At 48.7% G+C, this 27810-nt stretch overlaps 6 protein-coding genes across 6 annotated transcripts; 3 read left to right on the top strand and 3 right to left on the bottom strand.

Annotated features, from left to right (window-relative positions):
* Positions 1-976: 976 nt before the first annotated feature.
* BP5553_04272 (Uncharacterized protein) lies at positions 977-6436 on the top strand (the record flags this gene model as incomplete). The annotated part of the gene is made up of 3 exons (XM_032012895.1): positions 977-1290; positions 1344-5012; positions 5062-6436. 3 exons carry the CDS (start codon positions 977-979, stop codon positions 6434-6436), a joined length of 5358 nt encoding a protein of 1785 aa, XP_031872588.1.
* Positions 6437-7495: 1059 nt separating this feature from the next.
* BP5553_04271 (Uncharacterized protein) lies at positions 7496-10822 on the bottom strand (the record flags this gene model as incomplete). The annotated part of the gene is made up of 1 exon (XM_032012894.1): positions 7496-10822. The coding sequence occupies one exon, from the start codon at positions 10820-10822 to the stop codon at positions 7496-7498; it is 3327 nt and encodes a 1108-aa protein (XP_031872587.1).
* A 5839-nt stretch (positions 10823-16661) lies between these two features.
* BP5553_04270 (Acylphosphatase) lies at positions 16662-16950 on the top strand (the record flags this gene model as incomplete). Its single annotated transcript, XM_032012893.1, has 2 exons — positions 16662-16739; positions 16801-16950. 2 exons carry the CDS (start codon positions 16662-16664, stop codon positions 16948-16950), a joined length of 228 nt encoding a protein of 75 aa, XP_031872586.1.
* Positions 16951-18062: 1112 nt separating this feature from the next.
* BP5553_04269 (Uncharacterized protein) lies at positions 18063-19056 on the top strand (the record flags this gene model as incomplete). Its single annotated transcript, XM_032012892.1, has 2 exons — positions 18063-18667; positions 18720-19056. The coding sequence occupies 2 exons, from the start codon at positions 18063-18065 to the stop codon at positions 19054-19056; spliced, it is 942 nt and encodes a 313-aa protein (XP_031872585.1).
* Positions 19057-20035: 979 nt separating this feature from the next.
* On the bottom strand, positions 20036-23501 carry BP5553_04268 (uncharacterized protein; the record flags this gene model as incomplete). The annotated part of the gene is made up of 2 exons (XM_032012891.1): positions 20036-22957; positions 23010-23501. 2 exons carry the CDS (start codon positions 23499-23501, stop codon positions 20036-20038), a joined length of 3414 nt encoding a protein of 1137 aa, XP_031872584.1.
* Positions 23502-24478: 977 nt separating this feature from the next.
* On the bottom strand, positions 24479-25498 carry BP5553_04267 (Uncharacterized protein; the record flags this gene model as incomplete). Its single annotated transcript, XM_032012890.1, has 2 exons — positions 24479-24848; positions 24900-25498. 2 exons carry the CDS (start codon positions 25496-25498, stop codon positions 24479-24481), a joined length of 969 nt encoding a protein of 322 aa, XP_031872583.1.
* Between the last annotated feature and the right edge of the window lie 2312 nt (positions 25499-27810).

The raw sequence follows: 27810 nt of genomic DNA, 5'->3' as shown, positions 1-27810 counted from the left end.
CCAAGATTTCGGCAGCGGAATCTAAAAATAAACTCTCGGGAGCGCCGCTTTGAAGCCGAAAGGCGCCCGGCCCTAGTTGGCGGGAGCATACACGGAATATGATTGGTTGGTGATGCCGGGACAGGCCGGAAACCTCGTGTACCGAGGTAGCACGAGCCACGACGTAAACAAACCCATAAAAGCAGCAGCATCAACACACCTCCTTGAGTGACGGATGGCTACAACAAGCCTTTGTAAGTATGTACGTAGTATAGATTCTAGAGTCTAGGGTAAAGTACTCGAGTTCGAAGCACAGAGCAAAAAAAACTCACACCCCAGTCTCAGGGGGCGCCAGTTATCTGCGCGTCCGACTTGTTTACCCAACCGTAAAAGCGTTGGCAGGCACCGCCACACCTTCTGCCGTAGAACACTCCGTATTTTGCGTGTGCGAAGTGATCGAACCAGGTTGGGACTCGAAAGCCGCTATGCCTCTCCGTAGACTCCAAGTGCGTGCTACGCCAGAATTCCATTCCAAGTGTTGACCTGACATTCCACCGCCCGAACGACCTCGTTTCTTCTCCCCCTCTCGTCACTCCAACTTTCTGTATTTCGAGCCTCTTCTCTCTCGTCAAGCCACCTCACTCGTTTTGGTGTGCTCGCTTTGCTCTTTTGCTCTTCATACCCCTACTCCTTTTAATACACACCACTCGTTTTCTCCCCTCATCTTCCCCTTCTCAAACGAAAACCGCTCAGTATCCGGCCCATCCTCATCCTCGATCCACGGCCAATCCCCAACGCACCGCATCTCTCGCGCCCTTCCATATCCCCCCCCCCAAATCGAATGCGGCGTGTTTTGCACTGATATCTCGATTTGTTTTGGGAACGCTCGCTTGACCTCCGCGAAAAAAGAATCCGATCGCTGCTTGGTGGACACAGTTAAGGACCACGAAAGGCTTAGGAGCTGGAGGCTGGCCACAAGTCGCCCAATCTTTTCAAGATGGCGGGAAACAACCGCTCGTCGATGTACTCGATGACGTCCTCAGTAGCAGGTGGCCCCCGAAACGCCATTGCGACCGCTCAGCAATCCACCCAGGTGTCTACGACCACTCTCCTGAACGCCGTCCATACTATTTACACATCCGGCCAACCCTACCGACTAGACGCCAGCACCAGCTTGGTAGTCAATACTTGGTTGACAGCTTCTCAAGCTGATCATGAAGGACGGGCTGGTGGCACCGTTGATGCTGCGCTTGCGGCACGAGCCTGGGAGCATGCTAGACGTCGTGCCGAAGACGGTTGTATTGTCTTAGGGTATGATATATTTGTTTCTTCCCTCGATGTTTTCTAATCTAACAATTGTCTAGGGCTCTCCATCCGTCTACGCCCTCTGTTCTGGCACCATTCCTAGCCACACTGCCTCTCTCTATGCCTTCCTCACTATATACTGCTCTCAATGCACTCCGGCCTTTTACCCACGCCGCTTGTCCTCAGAACCCTTCAACCCCTCGACACTCAGCCCTCGGCGTGACGTTGACGCTTAATCTCACCGGCAACCTCACCGCGGCTGCATTGTCGCTGTCAGAAGGCGGCATTGACACCTCGAAAGGCTTGCTTAACATTCCCGCAGAAGCCGGCTATAGAGCCTTCGATGTCTTCTACTACCTCTTGACGTCCGCCTCGACACCAGCAGAACGGGAATTTTTGGGGCTGAAACATGCCTCAAACTACACCCTTCTGGCAAAGTCTAGCACGTACGACCCGCCCTCATATCTGCCAACCGCGGACGATGCGGCCTCCGCCGATGACTTCCGCGCCGCATTGAAAGAAATTGGGATTAAGGGTGCAGCACATCGAAACCTGATCTCGATTCTAGCTGGGCTTCTGAAGCTTGGTGACACTCTGGACTTTTCACTAGACGAAGATGCTTTGGAGGAGATCTGTGAGGATGTGGGTGGCTTGCTTGGGCTCGAGCCGGATGTCCTTGTTAAGCAGTGTACAACATCGGAGCGGGAGACTCTGATTGGCGGGTTGTACGAGGCACTGGTCGATTGGATCATTCTTAAAGCCAACGAGGCCATCAGCAGTGATATGCAAAAAATCAAGGATGGCGACTCATCTAGTGACGGTGGACCCGGGATCCAAACCCCCAATAGTGAGGAGGGTAATAGCGACACGGTTTGCATCACGGTGCTCGAAATCCCAGACCCTACCCTTGGCAAAGGCGCTGCAATGCGAGGTGTTTTCGATGATACCCAAGGCATCAACTCTGAAATGAAGGAGGATGGTGTTGATGTGGTTCCTGCCGGGTCATCTGTGCTGCGGGAAATGCAAAATGCACTCTCAGAGGTCGGTCCTGACCTGGGAATCATGACTGGACCTGCCGCACGGGAGCGAGAGCATGAACGCGAAAAACGTGAAGTTGTCCTAGAGAAAGTAGGTAGGGAAGGCGAAGATGATGGCTTCTTAAAGAAACTCCTCTTCCCAATCGATGGCGAAGGCGTAAACCTCGGCCGCGCAGGACGTCTTGACCTCCAGACAGTCCTTGGAAGCAGCCGTGTATGGTACCATTTGTCACTTCACCCTACCGACGAGTCTCCAGCCAGTCTTGCTGCGCTTCCGTCAACCACTTCCGCATGGTCTGCTGGAACTGTCTCGCGGCAGTTGCGGGCATGGCGTCTCCCAGAATGGGCAAACCGCAGAAACAAACACCTAGACTTCACCGCTGACTTTGACTTCGATGAATTCTGCCAGCGATATGCCCTGCTTGGTTGCAAGGATGGCAGGGATGGCATTGAAAGCTGGGTTATGGAACGTGGATGGAGTAATGGAGAAGTCGTCGTTGGCAAAGAGCGTGTATGGATGCGGGAAAGTGCTTGGTGGGAGGCAGAAGGAATGCTTGATTTGAAGCCCACGAACGAAGGAGGCTTCACCAGCCTTGGCGGTATGGTTGGTGCTGATACGCTTGAGTCGGGTTATTCAAACGGTCAGAATGGTGGTGGGTTCTTCCCTCCTATGATCGAATCGTCGCCGCATGGAAGCCGAGATCAGCTTGTTCAGAACCGCCAAAGCTCGATAACCATGGCTCGCAGTGGACTTGGCGCTCGCTCAGTTGCCCCTTCAAGAAACATTAGCGGCGGCGATTACGGCCTTGGGTATAAGGGTGACGACATGAAAGGCCAGGTATACTACACCAACGAGATGGGTGAGTTGGTCAACGGCATGGACCCTGAACTCGCCGAACCGAAGAGCATCACAACTGAAGAGATGACAATCAGCCGCCGCATCTGGGTTGGCGTGGTGTGGGCGCTGACTTTCTGGATCCCTTCCTTTCTGCTTCGTTACATTGGTCGTATGAAGCGGCCAGACGTCCGTATGGCCTGGCGCGAGAAGCTTGTGTTGGTCTTCTTTATCTTCCTTATGAACGCTATGATCGTATTCTGGATCATTGAGTTTGGAAGGCTCCTCTGTCCAAACTTCGATAAAGCTTGGAATGAGAAAGAAGTCTCTACTCACCAAGGCGATAACGATTTCTATGTCAGTATCCATGGGAGAGTCTATGATATCTCAAAATTCTGGAAGACACAACACAGCGATATAGCGATCAAAACCTCCAAGGACAACATGCAGCCATTTGCCGGCCTGAATCTCGATGGGTACTTCATTCCACCACTTACGGTTGCCTGCCCGGGACTTGTCACCGACGACACTCTAGTTCTATTGTCCAGTCCCAATACCACGGTCATGTATCCCGATGCTAAGCATTCGGCTGGCAAACTCTACCCTGATCCCAATAGCAAATTACACGATATCACCTGGTATGGCTCGGTATTTCTGCCCCGGATCAAAGAATTCTACAAGGGGGATCTAGTAACCAAGAAATCCAAAATTACTTCTGAAGGCCAGGATAATAACCGTTACTGGTTCATACTTGATAACAAGATCTACGACCTGATAGATTACTTCTATACCTTGGACACCCAGGGCAATTTGCCGATTTATCAATTTATCGACCCTACCGTCGCCAAGATCATCACCAACAACCCAGGCCTAGATATCACCAAGGACTGGAACGAAAACTTTGACAATGCCAACGCAACGCAACAAGTCCTTCTCAAGAATACATTGAACTGCTTCAACAACGCCTTCTACACCGGTATCCCTGATTTCCGCGACTCGGTTAAATGCCAAGTAAATAACTACCTCCTCCTTGCTTTCACAGTCATCTTGTGCGCTGTCATCTTGGTCAAGTTCCTGGCTGCTCTCCAGTTTGGTTCTAAGCGACGTCCACAGCCCCAAGACAAGTTTGTTATTTGCCAGGTCCCCGCCTATACCGAAGGCGAAGATTCATTGCGGAAGGCTTTGGATTCATTAACTGCTCTGCAATACGACAACAAGAGGAAGCTAATCTGCGTCATTTGTGACGGCATGATTGTAGGAGGTGGTAACGACAGGCCAACGCCCAAAATTGTCTTAGATATCTTAGGGGTTGACCCTAAGATTGACCCTCCCGCTTTGCCCTTCAAGTCCGTTGGCGAGAGCAACGAGCAGCTCAATTACGGAAAAGTATATTCTGGTCTCTATGAATACGAAGGCAACGTTGTCCCGTACCTTGTTGTGGTCAAGGTCGGCAAGGAATCTGAGCAGTCGAAGGCAAAGCCTGGCAACCGAGGAAAGCGAGACTCTCAGATTCTGCTTATGAGCTTCTTGAACCGAGTGCACCACCGGTCACCTATGTCCCCGCTTGAGCTAGAAATGTTCCATCAAATCAACAATATCATTGGTGTCGACCCTGAACTATATGAGTATCTATTGATGGTAGACGCCGATACCAGCGTCCGGGAGGATTCCTTGAATCGTCTAGTGGCTGCTTGCGTAAATAACGCCAAGATTGCAGGTATCTGTGGTGAAACCAGTCTCGAGAATGAGGAAAGGTCATGGTGGACTATGATCCAAGTTTACGAATACTTCATCTCTCATCACTTGGCCAAGGCCTTCGAATCACTTTTCGGCAGCGTTACTTGTTTACCTGGATGGTGAGTTGTTTCCCCAGACCTCAAGAAAACATGTGCTAACACTATATAGCTTTTCCATGTACCGTCTTCGAACAGCTGACAAAGGAAAACCTCTCATCATTTCGGACGCTGTCCTTAATGAATACAGCGATTGCGTTGTCGACACACTACACAAGAAGAATTTACTGTCCCTCGGTGAAGATCGTTATCTCACCACGCTCATGACCAAACATTTCCCATACATGTCATACAAATTCATCCCCGATGCGTATGCCTGTACCGCCGCACCCGAAACATGGAGCGTCCTTCTATCTCAGCGGAGAAGGTGGATCAATTCCACAATCCACAATCTTGCTGAGCTAGTTTGGCTCAAGGAGCTGTGCGGATTCTGCTGTTTCAGCATGAGATTCGTTGTCTTCATTGATTTATTTGGTACCATCATTCTGCCAGCTACCTGCGCCTATCTTGTATACCTTATCTACAGGCTTGCCACGAACACAGGCCAATTCCCCATAATCTCCATCGTCATGTTAGCAGCTGTATATGGTCTCCAGGCTTTGGTTTTCATCCTCAAGCGGCAATGGCAACATATCGGATGGATGATCATTTACATTTTAGCATTCCCCATCTATTCTTTCGTCCTCCCTGTCTACTCCTTCTGGAACCAGGACAACTTCTCGTGGGGTAACACCCGCGTTGTCATAGGCGAGAAGGGCAGCAAGCAGGTGATTGCAATCGATGATGATGGCTTCGACCCTCGCAGTATTCCCCTCCAGCGATGGGATGACTATGCTCTTGTTAACAACCTTCCCGGTCGTCGCGGCGTCCCTGTCGAAAAGAATTATGACAATTACGAGGACACTTACGAGATGGATGATATGAAATCCATGTACTCGTCCGTCAAGCCCGCCTCAACAATTCTTACAGGGTTCCCTGGCCGTAGTGGAGCCTTCGTGCCACCACAATCGCCTGGATTTGGCGGAATGCGTCAATCGGTCTATTCAACACCGTACATGGAGCAACCTGGTGCTGGCGCTGCACGCCAATCGATGATGTCGCTCGGTGGCGGACTGCAAGATCGTTCCGCATCCCCTTATCAAGATTACCCGCAGGCGCGACCAAACATGGGTATGATGCCCTCCTCTGACAATTTCCTCAACGCTTCACGCAGCACAATTGGATTCACAGGTGGCGCCCGCACCCCCCTCGGACAAGACGCAGCTCCAAGACCCGTCAGTCAATTCGATTTCCAGCGAGGCAACAGCGGGCCAGATGACATGATGATCGTAGAGGCTATCCAGTCCTGTCTGAGAGAAGTGGATCTGGATACTGTGACCAAGAAACAGGTCCGCGCCTTGGTCGAGCAGAGATTGCAGACCGAATTAGTGGGAGAGAGGAGGACATTCCTTGATAGAATGATTGATTCCGAGTTAGCTAATATGTAGTGTTGGGTATTGGTATATTAAAAATCTTTTTCGTTCATTGCTTGTTTTTGTGCTCTGTCGATATAAAGCATTGTCCCCTGATGATGAGATGGCGGGAATTCATGGAATATGCGTGGGGCGTTGAAAGGGGTGTTATATTCTTGTTTCCATCAATCTGGCATAATACGATGAATGTGAGCGGAATCATAGTCAAATAATTACGTACCCTCTTTAGGTATAATACAATTCTTTTGCAAATTAAAAACCTCAACATATGTAATCCTTACACAACCTATTAGAATTGCATAGATGATTAAAGGTGCTACTTGGAAATTGTAGGATGGTTATGTAGGATAATCAAAGCAGCATACGAAGTATAGTGCCGTAGTACGAAGATCTACTTAACAACGATGTCCTAGTTTAAGGGGTTAGGGGTTCGTTCGGGGAGGGCCGACGCGATTTAGCGTTTAGCGAGTTCTGAAATCGTCCACATTGTTAACCGATCCCCGCCCAGACCCGACCCGACGTCATGCAACTAGACTCTCAATGCAAATGCATCGGCGGAACAATATATTCATCAGTGTACTAATTTACTCACAGTAAGGCTAGGCTTTCCAAGGTATTTGTCGAATTCACTGCTAAAACGATGCTAGATCTACCTCTACTCGATACTGGATCGTCCACAAATCAATGATTCACAACCACAAAGTTGAAGAACATCAACCTCGAATACAATCAGTTTGTCTAGAAGAGGGAAGATATCTGAGAACCTCTCTAAACCAACAGGAGGGGCGCTCAAAGTGTCATTGATTTGCCTAGGGAGAGGAGAGGTGGGGGATTATGGAAGGTGCCACCATGGTTGGGTTATCTCGGGCAGACTGGAAGCTCATAATTCTGTGTTTTGACACATAGACCTACACCTATGGCACATAGGATATTTTCTAGTAAGTACACGCTTTTATTTTCTATTTTCTATTTCCTATCTTCAAACTCCTCCTCCTCTGACCCCAATTCTCACAATAAATTAGCGATAACGTTGATGACGAGGGAATTACCCATCCGCCACATATGCCACCCCCATTACCATGCAATCCTCGCCAACACCCCCGTGGGCCAGCCCCGAACCCCCAACTTTCTCATTTCATCCATAACCAATATCCCTAGCGCCAATGGCAGCGGCAGGAACCAAAACTCAAGCGGGACACTGGCAGTCCCAAAAATGGTCTGAATCCCTTGCTGTTCAGTCACAAATACCGCAATCGATAGACTCATTGCTGCACCTGCCAGCAACCAGGGATTCCGTCTCTGCTTTCTCACCGGGTCAGCCTGCAAGATGCTTAGCCGTTTGTTGCGGATACTCAGGATGTTACCCCACTGCAGAATCACGAGGGTCACGAAATACACGCTCTGCCCTACGGTGTTGAATTGCAGGAGCTCGGCGGCTGAGTAGCCGTAGAACCCTTCGCTGTAGCTCTCGAATGCTAGGAAGAGTGAGGAGGCTGGGATTCCGGCGTGGCGGTACATGTAGAGGAAGAACATGCCGTGTGCGCAGACGGTCTCCATCAGTCCGATGAAGAGGTAACTCTGTGCGTAAATCTTAAAGTTGATCAAGTGGTCTTTTTTCGCATTACGTGGCGGCAGGGAGAGGAGATCGAATTCCTCTCGCTCCATGATCAGTGCGAGGGAGAGAAAAAGATCGGTGAAAACGCAAATGATGATCATGAGGAAGGTGGAGAGCGGCAAAGGAACGCCCAGGTAGACGTTCAGCAGGACAGGCCAGATCTCAGACCAGGAGCCCGCAGGAAGGAGGTAGCTGATAATTTTCTGAAGATTCTGGAAGACGAGACGCCCGAGGCGGATGGCGTCGATGATGGAATCGAATTTGGCCAAAAGGACAAGGTCTGCTGCTTCGAGGGCTACATCGCTACCGGTCACGACGGCGATTCCGACATCTGCAGCGCGAAGGGCGGGAGCATCATTAACGCCATCTCCGGTCACTGCCACAATATTGTCGCGAGCCTTGAACTCTTTCACAATGCGGAGCTTCTGCTCTGGGCTTGTTCGGGCGAAGACTATTTCTTCGTACGCGCAAACACTATCCCAGTCATCGTCCGTAAGTCCAGAAATTGCTGGCCCTTCGAGCAGTAGACTTTTATCTGTAGGCGCAGAAGGGAAGGTGCGGTTCCCTAGCGCTTCATCGGTGTCATTGCGGCGCTCCATGATGTTATAGGATGTATCGGGATCACCTGGATTGGTGAAAATGCCAACTTCGCGGGCGATGGCCGAGGCGGTGAGCCCAAAATCACCAGTTACCATGAAGAATCGGATACCGGCGCGGCGACAGGCTGCTACAGTCTCCGCCGTCTCCTTTCGAGGAGGGTCAGTGATGCCTAAGACGCCGATGATGGTCAAGTCGGTGATTTGGGTGTCTCGGATTTCATCGGCGAAGGCGTTGGATCCAAGGCCGTTCTGCGGTGTGATATCGCGCTGACAGAGCAGAATCACCCGCTGACCGCTTCGTGAAAGATCCTCTTGAAGTTCCTGAAATTGGGCGATTGCAGGATGGTCGAGGGCCTTGATGCTGTTGCTCGAGTATGACCAATAGGTAGTGCAATTGGGGAGCAGGACGTCTGGAGCGCCTTTTACCAACATTAAGAAGTGCGGTTTAGACGTGTTTGAGCCGATCTTGTGCAGTGTCAACATCCACTTGCTCTTGGAGTTGAAGGGAATTTGGAAGGCTCTAGGGAGCGTATCACCATTTGCTCCCTTGCGATCAAGTCCTTCAAGAGCCGCGGTTCCAAACTTTAAAGTTGCACCATCGGTGGCATTACCTTGGGTATCACGAGCCATTACAGGGAGGCCAATGGTCAGAGGGTCGAAGGCTGCATCATTGCAAAGTATTGAAGCACGAAAAAGCTCCTCCAGCGGTCTCGAAATCTCCGAAGATGAAGACAATGCTTCGGCGACGCCCATACGCTTGTCTAGAAAGCCAACAGTAGTAACAACCATCTTGTTCTCAGTCAACGTCCCCGTCTTATCAGAGCACAAAACGTTAACACACCCGAGCGTCTCAACCGTCGACAGCCCTTTTGGCAAAATATCACTGCTCTTCATCCGTCTCGCAACGATCATCATAGTGAGAGCGACCCCCACGGGTACTCCTTCTGGTATAAAAGCAACCACACAGCCCATGGCATTGTTCAACATACTGATAAGGTTCATATAGGTTGGGTGCTTAACACGCAACCAACCAACCCAGGTGAGAATTATGGCACTGGCGAGGATGACGGTAAGGCACACGATAATCCTCACGAAACGGTATATCTCGCGCTGAATAAGCGTAGGCTCGTCTTTGACCGCGTTTGTAGCGCTGGCAATCCGGCCCATGACCGTATTGCCTCCGGTAAGAATAACAACGCCAGTCGTGCTACCATTGGTTACCATCGTGCCCATCAATGCTACATTCCGTGTCTCGAGAAAGTTTGTTTCCGTCATATCGATGGCTCCTTCGACTTCATCTGACTCCCCAGTGAGCATAGAGCGGTCAAAACGGACGTCGCCGGATGTATTCAGGAGCCGCATATCAGCAGGTACTTTGTTTCCAACGCTGATCTTCACAATATCTCCCACGACGAGATCCAGAGAGCTGACTTTAACCGTTTGGCCATCACGGACGGCTAGTGTCTCGGTGGGCAGGAGGTTCAGAATTGATTTCATGGTCTTCGCTGTCGACCAGTCCTGAAATGCGGAGAAGGAAGCTTGGAGGAAGATGACTATCATGATGAGGATGGCCAAGCCGAGATTATATGCTGCTGGGTTCGGGTCGCCCAGCGGGCGCCAACAGATGAAGAATACGATCACCCCAATCCACAGGACCGAGCAAAAGCCACCGAATACATAATTGAGGATCCTCTTTGTGTAGTTCTCGCGGCGGGCGGGGAATGTATTCTTGCCATTCTGTGTAAGTCGAGCCACTGCCTGAGCAGTGCTAAGACCTTGGCCAGGGCTTACGTCGAGCCTTTCGCAAATTGCATCGCCAGGTAGGATATGGAAGTCAAGGTTTTCAAAATAATCCTTCTGTTCCGCCTCTTCCTGTGTCTTTTTCGTGTTCTCCTTTTTCGTTGTTAGGTGTTTCAAGTCCTCTGTGTCTTCCTCAATAGCTTGAGATTCAGCGATGTTAAAAGAGAGTGTGCGAAATTCGATGGGAATTCCTGAAACAGATCGGGTGCGACTATGAACGCTTGAGATTGAGTCGCGGCTGGCAGAGCGGCGTCGGCTGCCAGTTGCTCTCTTCGATCGCTCATAATGCTCCTCTGGTCCAAAGTTGATGCGTTTTGTCTGGGGAGGCACCGCAGCCTCGACGTCTTCCGTTTCCTGGGCATGTCGACCCCTGTCAGGGGATGTCATGGCAGGAGTTTACTTGCCGGATAGATGCTCAGGATCTGGATGCTGCGCTATAACAATAGGGCTTAAACAGGAGAATGATATGAAGAGAAGTCTACTGGTCTCGATCCAACTACTCTGGGGGAGGTTGAATTTATCATCGCTCTTCTTCACCTAGCAGCACCAAATACAGCCATCAATTACCTCCCCCCCATCTACCTAGGTACTTGAAAGTGGGAGTCTTCAAGGTCCGTAACCAGATTACCGCGAACACGGTGAGTGTCGAGCACCAATGGCTTCACAAAGGAGTATCATTGCAGAGGGCGGCCAAAATCCCTCATCGCCGTCATTGTGTTAGATAAATCCCTCAACCGTAAATCCCTCAACCGCTCCAACCTCCCAAAAATGACGACACATGACCATCCTAAACAATATCCCTCAATTCGCTATTATAGCTTCAGCCGCATAATATCGTGAAAAACAAGCGTTGTGAGTCTTTGGCCCGAAAGCAGTTTTCCAGGTGGATATTAGCAACGTACATCAAGCTAGAATTGGAAAATCGAGGCTTGGGTGATTATAGTTTAGGGCTAAGGGTAGTGTGGCAAGCTTGTATTAGAACCCGTTGCACTGCCCCACGATAAGACGGTACAGCTAACAAAGCGCAAGTGCGAGGGCGTGGCTACCGAAGGAAATGGTCCAAGTGGGAAATATTTCAGGCCATATGGGATGCTAGTAATAGGCTTACTGGCAGTACCTATTATCTATTACCACGTAGGTAATTACCGCTCTAGTTGTCCAACTCGCTTAATATGATTTGATTAAATAGGTGAAACATAAAAATCTAGGAATTACTCCCTCGCAATAGATCTTACTTTATTTTTTTCATTTTTATTTATCTCACATCTTGAACATATTCCCCCTAGTCCCCCAAAATTTCCCATCCTCATATCCACAAAGCTATGGACAATCTACTATTTCACTAGCTGTCTTTCTCTTTGCTGGCTCAAAGGCCAAAAGCCCCCTTAATACGCATTACGCGCCTTAGCCGAGATCAACGGCCTTAATTTCATCTCCCGTTTTGGTAGAAGGGCGTAGTTTTACGTATACCTAGGCACTAGGGGTAGAACACCCTTACCATTTTACCTCTCCGCAGGTAGGATATAATTTGGTGGATAAAATGCACCCAGGCAGGCGGACGTACCACATGGAATATTGATAGTATTAGGTAAAGTGATGCCAAAGGGTGGTTTAGATGCTAGGAATATGAAGCCAAGGCAAAGTGGTAGGTATGGCTTCTCTACTAATATATTCTTAGGAACGGTCGTTTTAGTATAATCTCTCAATCTCTTGAAACCTCACAACCTCTACAAATAGGGAACCCTTAAGTAGCAAGCAACTCCTAATGAATTTAATATTCTAGATAAGGTCAGAAATCAAGGAGTCTGTGGCTCGATAAATAATGTAATTCCAAATCTCAAAGTCACGGCAGCTGAAGCAGCCGATCTTCACCCCCACTCAGCTCGTCCAAATAGAGGGCCAGGGTCGATGTCAATCGCAGCCGTAACTTGACTAGCCTCCGCAAACTTGACCCTAACTGTATGCCACTCATAAACAGCATGTTCATCAAAATGATCAACGTCCCCCTTGAACTCTTCTAGTACTGTCGCCCACTACGTTACAACGTTTACTATCTTGTCCCTAAGACTACGCTCATCGAGGATGGCGAAGCTCATCGAGGATGGCGAAGGTCATCGCAGACCATTTATGCGTGCCTATATTATTAGGAAACTCCTTCTCGCATGTTGGAGTAGCTTCCCATAGCATCGATAGACCAGCCGTCAACGCCACTAGAAAACTCGGCGACGGGTGCTTCAGTGGGGTCGTCGAGCGTTTTCTGGTCTAGATCCCCCACCTGACTGAAAACTTTGCCGTTCATCTCTTCAGTAGGCTGTGAGTAGTGTGCATAATGTATCAATAAAGGCCGCGGCGCCGCTGTTTGCGGCATATGTTGGTGACATGTGCTTCTTGTGCCGCAGCCCCTTACTGGGCCTTACACGAGTACATAGGCGCCCTTGACCAATACATGGGTAACTATTACACAACATACTTTTAATTCTCTACATTTTTTTAAAGCCACTGTCTCATATTTATGGTAAATGCCAAGTGCTGGGAATGCCATAGCTTCTGGTTTTTCTTGTAGCTTATCCTGAACATTTCTAAAGAGACGATGCAAAGGGCGCTTCGTTAATGTAAGTCTGTAATGAGAGAACATGACAGCAACAAACGGAAATATAGCAGATGCCAGTTAGAATCCTATGACATGGCTGGGCCCTAGGTGGGCCCCGCTAGGCCAACATTGTACAATTCATCTCACAACATTTCGACAGCGCGGCAGAGTCTTTATCTGGGATCACCCCAACATTTTGTGACAGAATTCGCAAGCAAAGCTGGCGGAGTCAAGATCACTAACAGCGCATTATGCCTTGTCAACATCCTAGGCTTATTATGATGAAGCGTCTTTGATATTTGGAAATCGGTAGGATGTCTTCCTTGATAGTACAACAACCTTAGCCCCGGGAAGGACATTGAATAGGTCTTTTCCAACCATCTTGCTACTCGTACAGATCAGCGAATCAATCGTGAACATTTTCGAAGTCAATATACGTGTTGGCTGGTGATCTTATCATCTGTGACACCTTGGTCACATTTCTCAAAAGTACCATCGTTCCTCTTTTTATAATTTCTTTGCCTAACAATATTAAAAATGTCGTGACTCGTCGCAACCAGAATCTCCTGTTCGAGAAGAGGCATCCTCAAAGAAATCTAATGATTCTAGTCTTGAATACAGTAGTTTCGCCGTCTCTTCTAATATTAGAAATAAAATCCAACGTGAAAGGGCTCTACTAGGAGGTAGCAAAATCAGAAACGAAAGTTTAGTTCAGCTACGGTCGGTCGACGAAAGGTATATCGAAATGGATATACTTCTAGCAATCATACTATGCTAGTGTCTCAATCTCAAAAGCGATTGGCAAACTTTGGTTCAATCGATCTAGTTCTGAACGGCTTGATACGATAAAGATGCAGATTAAGACAGCGACAGATTTGAGCCTTAAATCTAGATATTGAGGCACACCTAGTTGGCTAGTCTCGTGGAGAAATCGGGTTTGGAGTACTGTACTCTGGTGGAAAATAATGTTGGCATATTGAATGTCGATGACTTGGTTTCAGCAAGTCGATGGAATTGGAGTTGGTGTGTCGTTGCCGGGTTGGGTTTGTGTAGAGGAAGAACAGGAGGGAAGCAGTAGATCAGGACCCCATATTCAAAAGTTAATGTCAATAAATTAAACGATTGTACCCTCCCTAGGTCCGAATCACAACAAATTTTAACCACTTAACCTTTGCTTTCATCGAAGGCTTTAAAGCTGAATATCCAGGCTTATGTCTCGCAATCAGAATGTCAAAACGTGCATAGTTGTTGGAATTTGCTTTATATACTCTATAAAGGTCGTTAACGATAAAATCAAAAGAAAGTAGCGTGATTGGATTACAAGTAGAATGCATCGGATTGCCCCTTAGCGTAATGTTCCTCTCGTTACTTTGTAATACTTTCTAGTCTTTACATTGCAGTATGTGCAGCGACGAGCTAGCATCGAGCGACATTGTCTCAAATGTCTAAAGCATCGCCTCGAATGAATCAATTACTCAATCCCAAAAGTTACGTAGGACGAGTATTAGCGTAACGTCAATAGTTTGACTATATTCTAGTCGAAAGCTCCTAGCTCGGACCCTTTACTAACTCAAATCCTACAACCTTGCTTCGAACCATATCTAATCATTTTGAATCCGTTGGCGCTGAAATCTCGCCGCCGACGTCAATATCTGTCGACCTAGCAAGGCCCCAGCCCCAAAACAGAATCAGCCGCCTCACAGTCACCACGACCGTAAAAGCCCAAACGAGAAAGAGCACCATCAAGGAACTGCACATAACACCCAACACGAGCCCAGTAGTCACAATGTTCACAAATCCCGGCGTTGTACCCGAGGCCCCTGCTCTGCCAATTCGTGGAATCGCCCATCTATAGATGACTGCGAACCAACAACCGTCTAGGAGCTGTATTGCAAGGAGGACAGCATAAAAAATGGAGAGAATGATTGTGCGTCTCCAGCTTCGGTAACGGGAAACTGGACTAGGCATTGATGATAGGATCAATTGGCAGGGTATCCATAATGCGGTGATAGCCGTGAAGGCCACAAAGACGAATACGTTTGGTTCCGGGCATATTGAGGAATAAAATATTGGGGGCACTTCTCGGTGTCGATGTGTCGGCATATTTGCGCGATTCGTGGGCGGGTACGAAGACTAGAGAGAAGCTCACAGCTGGGAGGATGTCGATAGTTTGCAAGTCGCCGGGGACCAAGTCGGATACCTAAGAGGTAAAAGGGTGCTAGGCAAACACCTAACTTAGTAGTTGGTAGGCTTGCTTCAAAACGGATACACGTGTATTGATAGACAATACTACAATCGAGGATCTATTGCTGTAGTAAGTCGGAGACGACTGGTACAACTCCCCAGGCTCGGTGCGTAAATTACAAAAGCCTTTATCGGAGGGGTTGGTCCAGTTGGCGGGGGTTGGGCGCCCGAAATGGGAGCGAAATGTGACATTGTGCGGCGTTGGTGGAAGTAATCCCAGTCAAATCAACAACCGCTCAGCCACAGATGGAACTTGGGCAACGAATGATTTCTGCTCAAGCACTAACTACTGCGACGAGTATATCATACCTCAAGTACCCCTTGAGAAAGGCAAAACAAATGACGAACTTGGGTTGATCAAAGTCACATGCCTAGATAATGGCTTGTACTTCTATCAATCATCTCGTTTCAAGCGCAACGCGAATGGGACCTAGGTATTTGTTAGAGCTACTGACGATTGCACTGACGGCGGTTTCACTTTTGCTTCAGAGAAGACCCCACAGAAAAGTACATACTAGAGCACCAAGGGTGGATAGATTGGGTTTCTTTGATATTAAACCGTTGCTAGAGCGAGTGAGATGGCGTGTCTCATAGCACTGGTTTGTGTTTCTAGAATTCGCATCGCGAATCAACTAACAATATTAAGAAGGCAGGAAGTAGAACATAGGACATTCAATTCAAGTTTGATTCTAGCCTTGATCCTGATGGAGATTGCTCCCACTTGAGATACTTGAGATGTAGAGTTGCAAGCGGAATATACATTTTCGCTCCTTGAACCCCTATAGGTGCTTGAAGTATCAAAAATAAAATATTCTCCAAAAGCTAGTAGTTCGCGAAATGCCCAAAGTATGAATCTGTATGATGTTCGAAATTGAGAATCGGGAGATTGACACTGCACTTTAGACACAAATAATGAGAGATTGAAAAGAATTATTGCACTAGCTTTCGAATGACGAACGATGTTGGAGCAAGGAAACTTCCTGAATATTCTCTAGGGAATGGTGGTGTGTTGGAGCAATCGCCCACCGCCCGGGAATCGCCCCCTAATATTCTGCCAAGATCGTCACGTCATCAAGGATGATCGAGGGATTCCCTAATAATACTCCTTTCTAGGAATCCAAACGCTCTGTAAATTGAATAATGATATCAAAATTGTTCGCAACAAAGAAACCAACCATGACTAAACGAGTAAGTCTGACCCACTAGGAATCGACGGGTTCCGTTGTATTAAAAACTGCACCCTGCCTAGATATTCTTTCGCGTCCACGGTGAAGTGCAAGGTAAGGAGGCCCGTTCAGACCCCAAATTCAACACCTCTTTGACCTTATTGCTAGGGGTTTCATACCGGTATCTGCAACTTGAAATATCCGATAGAGCTCGAATACTGATAGAATGTCGAGATACTTTACCCAGAAGAAGGCGACATCTTATGGTCTCACTGGATGGGTGAAGAATGCCCGGAATGGCAAGGTAAGTAGCCCCGTTTTAAGAATAGATCAAATCGCCCGAAAAGGCTCTTATTATTTGGCAGGTCGAAGGCGAAGCCCAGGGACCTGATGGTAACTTGCAGAAGCTATTGAAGGATCTCGATGCTGGCCCATCACTAGCTCACGTGACGAAATTGGAGAAGTCTGAGATTGAGGTGCAGGATGGCGAGACGGGGTTTGAGGTCAGGCATTGATTTGATATTTCGATCAAACGTTTGGGGTTTTCTCTTCTTGACTATGATTGCTAATATCGGAGCCGGAGTTGGAATCGGAGTCGTTGGGAGGCCATGTTCAGGTATCACATGCTGAAGGTTGAGTAGCTCTTACTTCGTGGAGTGCAGCTTGGAGGCCGGTATTGTTTTCCTCTGAAGCGATTTCATGATATGGATTGAAAAGGAGAAGATTAAGCCACAGCTCTAGATTCCGCTTTTTCAGCTGCCGTGAATCAGATTCCCTTCCCGCTCTTGGCGTCCCGCTCTTGGCAATAGACTAACAACAGCTTTCTCTCCGGCTCCCGACTCTCCTATTCCATGTAGTATTATTGGCAAGTTATGAGGCAACGTAAGAACTAGATGTAGTTATATTAATAGGGACGTGTTATCAGTTATAGCTGCTTACTGGCATTTCAGTTAAACCGTATCTCTTATCTTGCTGATAATAAAACACTCGTTGAAACCTTCTAGCACCCGAACCAGTAGCTAAGTACCTCCGTACCTCGTGTTAAAATCGCCCAGGTGGGTTAGCGGTTCCATGTTCCGCGCAGGGTCTGAGCGATATCGATAAAAATACATTTCTTGCCCACCAACCGGTTTGACACTTGGGAGCCACCAAGAACTTTGACCAGACGGACTTCGTGCAACCCCAAGCCATAGAATCTCCACAACCAGCCGGCCACTGGCAATGCATCTTCAGCCGTATTTTCAGTAGTGGGTTCCGGCCGCCTTCTCTCGGTGTGGTCGAGCAATTCTTCCCTTCTTCTCCCTCATGCTCTGTTTTCGCTCATCTCTCTTTGTTCCTCCAGTCTCCGGGGATTGCTCCCTCCGTTCGCTTTTACTAACACCTTCTCGTCACTCGTTGAATTAATTGATCGCATACGGGCATTTTTGGATGCCGATTTCTGTTCTTAATTTCCTTATCTTCCGTTTCTCCTCGAGCACAATACGACAAGAGCTTATCAGCTGGATCTCAAATACGAGTTCTCCAATTCCTGTCCCAGTTTGCTCCGGTGTGTCTATCGCCGATCAGTTCTGCGACTCTTACAGAAGCACTTTGGCCCTATCGACATTCTCTCCTCCCTTACCTCAAAATGCGCTTCTCAGCCTCAGCCCTGCTTATAGCAGCAGCCCTTTCAGTACCCAGTACAGCCGCAGAGACCACGTTCCGAAGATCAGATAAACGCGGCCTCGTCTTCGTCCCCAGCTCAGAACATCCTACCGATAACCAGATCTGGGTCCAAGCCAACAGCGACCTGTCATGGTACTACAATTACGGCGTCGCCCCGTCACCGGCATACCAGAGCCAAACACAGGATCAGTTCGAATTCGTCCCGATGTTGTGGTCTCCCTCAACAACTTTCCTATCTCAGGTTCAAAGCTTGATCAGCGGAGGCAGAAACATAACCCATATTATGACCTACAACGAGCCTGATGGAACTTCAAGTACGGGCGGCAGCCAGGTGGACCCGGTAACCGCGGCGACGAATTGGATAAGCCAGGTGGAACCGTTAAGGAAGCTGGGCGTTAAGGTGGGGGCACCAGCAGTGACTGGTGCTCCTCAGGGATTCACATGGCTGAAGAGTTTCTTCGCTGCCTGTACTAAGCAAGGGACAAATTGTACAGCAGATTTCATCCCGGTTCATTGGTATGGGAATTTTGGTGGACTGGCGAGCCATATTGGGGAAGTTGTTGGGACGTATGTCTACCATGTTCCATGTTGCCGACGCGTACTAACATATAACTCCTAGATGGCCAAACACATCCATCTGGATAACCGAGTACGCCCTCAATGATGCTTCCCTGAGCGAAACACAAGACTTCTTCAACACGTCCGCTGAGTACTTCGACCGCCTCGACTATGTCGATCGATATTCGTACTTTGGATCCTTCCGAAGCGGTGTTAGCAACGTCGGCCCAAACGCTGCTATGCTGAATAATAAGGGCCAGTTGACGGATATTGGCAGTTGGTATCTCGGAGGAGCCGCCACGGGTAATCAGCCCGGCGGCAAGTCCGCCGCATCGAGGTTGGTGCTGGGTGGGTGGAGTTTGTTCGCGGGTGTGCTATCTCTGGTTTTGATACTCTGAGATGCTGCAGTAGATTTTATGAATTACCAATTTTAGGGTCGAATAATATGATTTTGGATATAGCGATGGGCTAAGCCGTTCGGTGTATATATATATATATTTACAAAAAGGGGGCTAGGCGTTGGGGTAGGGTCTTGGATATAGGGTGAATAGGTACTTAGCTGCGGCAGAGTGTACAGATACCTCCTCTTGGGCAATTTCTTGTAAGAATGGTGTAATAGATCTATAACGCTTATAGAATAATATGCGTTAGTGGAAGTTGAAAGAGAAATCGGAATTTTAGATGTGAGAAATCGTGTGTGGTCGAGTTTCTAGCACTGCCCCTGCTCCATCCCAAGCGTTATTTTCACTTTCCACCTGGGAGTTTATATAAACCAAGATTGGCATTCATTCATTGTGCCATTCCCGACCGAAAGACATGCACCTCCTTGTCACTTATGGCCTTCAGTAGGGTAAACATCGGCTTCCTCACCAAAACCGTGACAGCGTCGTGTTCGGAAAAGCAATATAAAGTTACGTGGAGAGGTCCTGAGACTTGGAAACATGAAAGGGGCAAATATGTCATTAGTATAGGGGAAGGAGTTTGGAGTTTAAGCGAGCAAAAAGGGGAGGGATGGCATATGGAATACTGTAGCTACTGGAAAAACTGAATTTGAAAACACAATACGACACAGTCACACAGCATTGCAATTACTCTCCCTCTGATATTTCTCAATTTGAACGCCATAATTCATAATTTCCGCTTCCTCGTATGATCGTCATTCAACCATTTATATCTACTTCTCTCAACCACATCACTGCCAGCCCTCAATCTAGCCCGCCACCCTTCAACCCACAGCCACGCCAGCTTCCATTCATCTTTCACCTCATTCCCCTCTTGTTTCTCAATGCCTCCCTGCTTCACATCTCCAAAGCCTACATAAGTGATATTTCTAACTTTCAAAGCGGCGCCAGCTATCCACCTTTTCTCATCGCTTAGTCAATACCCATCCCCATCTGCGCCGCCAAGTAAAGGCGCTTTCTCCTCACGCGCAGGGTTGTGTATACTGTCCTTTAACCCCGCGGAACCTACTCCTACTAGTTTCGAAAGACTAGCCGCGGATGGAACAGATCGCACTGCCTGAGCGGAGGAGGACTCAAAAAGGGAGCGGGTACGCTGGAAGAAGCTGCTATTTGGTAGAGATGGGGAGGTTATGGGATTCCGATCGGCGCTAGCCTCAACGCTGGGTTGATCTTCATGTAGCGAATGTGTTTTGGAGAGCGGAGGGTCGTAATACCCGTCGTCGAGGGAGTGCGGTGATTGGGATGTATCGAGAGCTGGGAGGCCAGGAGTTCTAGTTGCCTTCGATAAATCGTACTCCTGATCCTTAGTTACTTCAGGAGAGCTATGAATCATGCTTTCGGGGCTTTCTTGGCTGTTCAAGTCTACGCGACTTGATTTCGGCGTAACAACTCCACTGTACAGTCTCGGGCTATACGGCTCAAAACCTGCCTGTAAAGGAGAGGCTTGGGATTTCAAGTCCTGCTCCTGCTCGTGCATATGGACAACCCCGCTTCGGCCCTCTGGCCAGGAAGACGAAATCAGATGCTCGTTCTGAAGAACTTCCTGGGCAATGTCGAGAATTTCATCGATGGGGGTGGTTGGTGTAGAGTCTGCATCGTCAGAATGAGCGTACGTTTCAAATGATGGAACGGTATCTGCTGTGTGGGTTCGGATGTGGAATGTGACATCGCTCTCGTGAAGTGCTGGGTATTTTGAGGGGTTCGAAGGGGCGGCGTGATGGAGGAGGCTTTCCTCGTCTGATAAATACTCGTCCTGAACGGTTCCATTTGGTGCATTATGGCTGAAGTCATAGCGATCAGCTTGGCTTGTAGACTGGTCATGAGGAGCCTGGTTGGAGGTGTCGCCAAGTTCCCTCACTAATGATATATCCGGTCTGATTGCATCAACGAGTGAAGCGAAAACTCCTCCTGGACTGGGATGATCTGCTCTTGACTGCTGGACTGTAACTGGACTTCGATCAACGGCATTGTCTTGTAGTACTGCTTCTAATGTTTTAGAAGCTGCTTGTATTGCAGCGTTTTCAGGGGCTTGCTCGTGGCCATTAGATAAATCCGGCATACTTTCTAGGGATTTGGAATGGGTTGTATGTGCCGCGGCTTCTTCAGGATGTTCCTCTGGTTGGTCCTCTTCGTCATCGTCATCTGCAAAGAGATCATCGGTATTCAACACGGTAGCAGGTGATTCCTCAATATTTTGAGAGTTGGTTTGGTTAGACATGTTTGCCACTGGCGTGGCAGGACGCTCAGATATAGTTTCCGGTGCCGTTGGTGTGATGGAGCCATCAGCCTCCTCGCTGTCTATATCCGGAGTTGCTGGCTCTTTATGGCCACTCTCGGGCTGCAAACCCTCTGTCTCCGTCACATCCCCCCTCTCTTGGACCAAATCATTCTTGAAACCATTATCACTTGAGATTTCTGTAAGCTCCTCCGTAGCTGATACCCCAATCGATTTGCTTTCCGCAGCTACTATATTCTCTTGCAGAAGAGAACTGTGATCCCCTCCATTGCTCTCGTCCTTTTCCTCAACAAAGTCGTCAGGGATCCTGCCTTCCTTTTCTTCTAGTGGAATATCATCTTCATCCGATGAAATATTCTCTCGAGCGGTCACTACCGATCCCTCGTAAGACACGGAGCCGTCAAAATCTTGAGGCTGCTCACGGTTGAGGGTTTCCTCAGCAACTTCCTCGCTTTCTTGCATTGAATCGTGGTAAATTTTATATTCTTCCCTAATCAATGGCTCTTCATCGACTGAGGAGGTTTCAGCAGTTACAGACTTCTCATCATTTAGGCCATGCCTAGGGATTGGAGACTGTTCGATTTCAGCAGGAGTGGTTTCGTGGGCTGCTGACTCAGTTGGACTTGAGTGCTCGTCATAGAATATTACCGATCCGTTGTCTGAGGATTGTTCATGGTTAAGAGAAGTGTCGATAGATATCTGATTATCTACTTCCACATCTTTTGGGGCAGTTTGGCAGTTAAGCTTTTCCTGGCTGGTTGTAATTTCATTGCTCAAGATACCTTCATGGCTGAAAGACTTATCATTAGGAGAGGATCCATCAATTTTCGAGATATCTTCGGTCGTTATGAAAGGTCCAGTTGGACTTTCATCGTTCCGAGGGGAATCATTTAGAACATCTTCATTGCCGCGCTGTGCTTCGGCAATTGGCTGGTCTCCTCCATGAGCGGGAAAATTTTCATGCCCTAAAGGTTCTTGAGCCCCTACGTTGAGTTCTTCCACTGTCGAAGGGGCTTGTGCCGCCTCTTGAGAGTCGTCGAAACTTTCCTCATATTGAGCGATATTAGTCGACTTTGATGGGTGCTCTGGCTCCTCGATCTCAGCAGCTGACACGGCGCCAGGTTTATTCTGACCCACGTGCTCAGATTCATCATGCGTGTAATCCGTGGTTGTATTTTCATCCACATCAGATGTTACAGCGCCATTGACTTCGGAGGCGACGGTGGTTTCCTTGTTCTCTTGAGTCTCGCTCACATCTTCAATCGGTGTCTGCGTCTCAGCTTGGTGTTCGACCGTATGTTCAGCTGGACTCACTTGACGAGTATCCTCGTCGGATGATTCTTGTACCTTGAGGGCTACACTCTCTACGGTGTCCGAACCTCCCGCTTTTGAATTTGAAGGTTGATGGGCTGCTCCGTTGATCACTGGCTCCGCTCCATCTGTGTGTTCGGCATCTTTAGCTTCTATAGATGGTTCCACTTGGAGTGGCATATCGGGGCTGGATTTTGCAGGTTGTCTAAGCGTCTTTGCTCTGCTTCGGAAATTAATCACCGGGATGACAGTCGGTTTATTGAGCGCTGCGTCGATTTGTGCGTTGATTGCCTGCAAATTAGTTAGTCTTACGCGGATATAAATTTCATCTGCGGATCCAAACCTTTCTCTTCTCATCCAATTCCTGAAGCATCCTCTTCCCGTCCTCCACTTTTTTCTCCATCTCATCGTCCAACTGCTCCAACTTCTCCTCGACGCTCATATGCAAAGTCTTCTGTTCCTCTTCCAAGTGTAGTTTCCGGAGCCCGTCTTCTTCAGCCGCCACGCGTCGTCGTGCCTCCTCTTCCCTCTCAATATTTGCTCTCCGTTCTTCATCTTCTCTCCTTCTCCGTTCAATTAGCTCTTCCTCTTCCCTCCTTCGCTGGTCTTCTAATTCCTGCTGTAGTTTGGCTCTTTGTACAGCAAGTTCTTGTGCGTCATTCTCGTGCTTGGTTCTGAGAGCTTCGAGTTCCGCTTCCCGCTGCGTCTCCAACTGTTCCATCAACTCATCATGGCCTTTGGTATCAGACAAAGATTCGACACATTTATGTATTGAATCGATATTTGAATGCAACTGAACCACGAGATCCGCTACGGACGATGTTTCTACTGCCATGGTGGGTAATGCAACTCAACCAGCAAACTTAAAAACAATAATAGCATAAACAGTTGACGGTACAATGGCAACGCTAGCAGTTCAGGCAGAATAATAGAAATTCAAGATAGAATGAAGGCTTCAAAAACCACCCAACGAAGTTCGGATGAAAACTTACGGTGGACGTCGACCCAATTCCTGGCACACTGCAGATCGGCCAACCCAACCATGCAAAACAATTACCAAGCATTGATTGATTACGGCCAACAATGCAGAAAATCATATGATGGGGAAGTAGTTCCGTACCATTATGCCGACTAGCCAAGGTCATGACGCCAATGGTGGGACACGCATAAGAGTGCTGGTTTCAACCACGATTTCGAATCATGCCGATGAATAACCGCCCACTTGGGGGAGTGGGGACGAAAACGTCTAGACTTTTGAGTGAGCATTGGCGTTGATTGAGAGGGCCATTAGAATAACAAAATAAAGGTCGTCGAAAAGTTGAGCTGGTTAGAGGCGCTTAGAGAAGAAGTTATCTCTCATCTGAAGCTGTAGACTTAAGCAGAATTTAGCTTGCTTTGCGGTAATCCCGGCTAATATTTGTACCTGATACCCCTGTGTGGAGGAAGGTACCTAGGTAACTACAGTCGGCACTGCACTCCTCATATAAGCGTAAACAACTGGCCGAAAACCATATTAGATGAGATATGGTGGGGAGATCAGAAAGAATAATATTGTAAGGATATAAAAAAGTCTATCTAGAGGAACAGCTTCCCTCAAGAGTAATGTAACTGTCCAAAAATTCCCTATATCTTCCGAATTATTTACAACGCTCAGCAATCCTTCGAACACCGCCCTGAGAAGGGATCTAAAGCATGCATGAGGCTTGAAATCCCATGGTAATGGCATATAGGACATAAGTATGGTATCATAAATAAAATTGTCCTGCTTTGACTCCAACACAATGGGAGTTTATTTTTATTTTTCTAGATCCCTCAAATTCTTGCCAGGCCACCCTTCATTTCCCGCGCTTGTCGTCTTCGGAAGTTTTCTCGGAATTGCATCCGTCTAAATGTGCCCAAGCCAATTGTTGCAATCAACAAGATAGCCCAGACGCCCGTGATGACGGCACCGATGGGGAAGATCAAGATATTGAGGCCCGGAACGACGAAAGGCTGGTCGCCCGTGACGACGAGGGTTTGGATGGGCGGGGCGAGTTGACTCCTTGTAGGCACTACTTGAGTAGAGAAGACGCCTGCGACAAAGGTTGCTTCCTGGGAGGATAGCGTTGTGTTGACGAGTTGGCCAGTCGAATTAACCGCTTTCAATGTAACGGCTGGGACGAGGACTTTTTGGAGAGCATCACTGCGGGGGTTAGCGAAAGATCACAGAATCGAAATGTGGATGAATACTCACGTTCCCATGGGAACTGCTAACAATTCCTTGTTGATTTGACCGACAAACGCGTAGAATTGAGATAGGGTAGGCTCTGCTGGTGACTGTCTCTTCTCAATTCCATCTCCTCGAGGCCACAACATCGTAGCTTCAATTTCTGATCGACGCCCCATTGCGGAGGCATTCACTGCTGAGACCGTCGCTCCATTGTACGTAAGTCCGACGTTGATATCCTTGGCCGCAATGCTCGCAAAATTTCCTGTCGGTGGAGATATCGTATACAGGCGGAGTTCCGCCTGGAAGACACCCGTTGCCTTGTCCAGAAAGGGAAGATTATAGCACACGGCGATCCCCGAGGGATTGCTGGCTTGTCCGTTCAATGACTCCAACGTTGTTGTACACGCTAAGGTCGCCATCGCATCCCATTGAGACATATCCACGCCCGCTGCTGCTGCTGGTGGTGGTGCCTGCCTCCGGTCTATCGGTTGGACGACCTTGTCCACATATCTCCTCATGCTTTCCTCCACCGAATTGCCCCGTGCCAAATGCGCTACATTTCCCAGTGTACCCGCGGAAACCCCACCCGTCAGAAGAGCGGTCACAAGAGTCGCTGCCCGCATTCTTCGTAGTTATATCCACTATAAATATAAATATATGTATGTATTAGGTCGGAGAGCGATCGATATTCGCGGAGCGACGACGACGTCGACGAAAGAGGGTTGATAATCCGGCCGGCGGTTGTATATTGGATTAAGGAATGTGAGTGAGTCGTTGCAGCATCAACTGGCAACGCCTCCACGAGAGACGAGAACAAAAGATAGATGGCGAACCGGGGAAAGGAGAGAAAAGGGGCCTGCCCAAGGATGAAATGGGAAGCCGACTCTAGATGTTTAGTTTCCCGGCGTGGCCTGAGCAGAATAGATTAAAAGAAACTATGAGAAGAGGAAGAGGACAATAATAGAATCGCAGTAGCAGTGGCGGTAGCAGTCGGCAAAAGATGCTGCAGAACGAGGGGCATTATGGGGGTTGGGGTCCTGAACTCAATGGTGTGTTCTTGCTACAGAGACAAAGGAAGAAGAGGCATGCTCAAACCCACGAGAACTCTGACTTGGATGGCGTGGTGGGCGGTCGGAGAGTATGTGGAGCCGTAAGTCTAGGACATGACACTCGCTCTGGCAGATCATTGTCGGAGAGTCGAGCCATTCCAGCCATTTCAGACACGGACCGTCGTATCGTGGGGTATGGTTCGGCTTGATCAGGACGTAGCACGGCCTTGGTGTGGGCCAGCGGACAGGACAATGGGCATACGCGGTCTAGCTACGTCGTCGTACATACTACTACTGTACGTAGGGAGCTGGCTGCAAACTTGCAAGGCCTGCAATAACCATAGCACGCGAGTACGAAGCCCACTCTGCTCTGAGCCTAATAGTGAAACTACTCCGTACAGAGTAGAGCGCGCGGCCATGGCCATGGGCGATGCGACCAGCCTCGGAGGTGCCCATGGTTCGACAGCAGCAAGCGCACAGCATATTGGCCGCGCCAGGATGGGATCATGAAGAATCGTCAGGATAAGGTTTGAGCGGATGCGAGGCTGCTGATTGGCCTGGGCGAGGACGTGGTTGCAGATACGAGACGCGCCTGGTCGCAAGATGAAGCCAGTCGTGAAGGTGTTTGAAGTCTGAGGTCTGAAGTCTGAGGTTTTGAAGCGCGTGGTGTGTCAGATGAGTTGCGAGTGTCCAGTCCAGTGACCTCGCAGTTGGGCTGTGGCGCGCCACTCTGTGGCTGAAGACATCACCACTGAGCAAATCAAAGGGCGTATATCCCCTGGGACCATCTTCAGCCACATCCGCAGCCACAGCCCCAGCCCCAGCCCCCTTTCACGCGGCGCTGTTGGCCGCCGCCATGACAGTCCAAGCGCTGGACGAAGCGGACGGCGCTTGGACTGGTGTTGGTACTCGTAATACGAAGTTGCTGCCAGATGATTGTCGTCTGTCGTCATCTTGCCCTCGGCCAGTCCGCGAGAGATACCGAGTATAGTAGGCTAAATCCTTCGTTGGCGCGTGGGAAAAATGAAGGCCTGGCGACAGAACCAGATACATTGAGGCAAACAACCGCTCTGTACGGAGCAAGTCCCCGACTCTACAAGCCTGAAGTCTGAGGATATCGAAAAGGAGATGGGCAAGGGGTCAAGGACCCTGAATCTGAGCATGCGATGACAGAAAGTCATACTTCGTAAGCCGGAGGAGAAGAAGCCGGCTGGGCACCCCGAAGAGTCGGAAACAGAGAAACGGAAAACTACCACCTCACTGCGCTTGGGCGAAACTGTCAACTCCTGATCGACCCAAGGGGACGTGGGCCATTTTCTCTCTTCCCTGCTCAGTCCCCCAATGCCGGGTCGGCGTTCATCCCCTAAACCACGTTCTTCTGCCGCTGAATTCATGCCGTAACCCACCCTTTGCACGCATCACCCAAGCTACTTGGTGAATCTCGTTTTTTTTTCTTCTTGAAACGGGCATGGATACAAGACATGGTTGCTTATCTTAGTGGCCCAAACTCTAATTCCTCGAGTGAGAAGACAATGGGTTGGATTCCGCCCTAATTATTCGAATAAAACATATTATGACCATCAGCCTACTTTAGGGGTCAAACAAGCCTGACTCTCAATGTCGTTGATGCCCTTGTTGACGATATTTGTTTCCAATCTAGTTTATAGTTTCTGTCATATCTGCCACGCAAGCTTCAGCTCATGGACTCAGACGTCTGTTTCACTGATCTACGGAATACGGAGGTGTAGGTTATGGGTGCAGGGCTCTCTTCTATTTCAGTTGCCTCTCCCATGTCAAGTGATATGTAGTATGTGATATCCACATTTAAAAATTATCCCTGGCTGCGATCTTTCCTTTACCTCTCGTCAAGTATTCTCCATCATTTC

This window comes from Venustampulla echinocandica, assembly GCF_003357145.1.
Source record: "Venustampulla echinocandica strain BP 5553 chromosome Unknown scaffold_1, whole genome shotgun sequence".
NCBI classification, from domain to species: domain Eukaryota; kingdom Fungi; phylum Ascomycota; class Leotiomycetes; order Helotiales; family Pleuroascaceae; genus Venustampulla; species Venustampulla echinocandica.
This window is presented reverse-complemented; position numbering and strand designations above follow the sequence as displayed.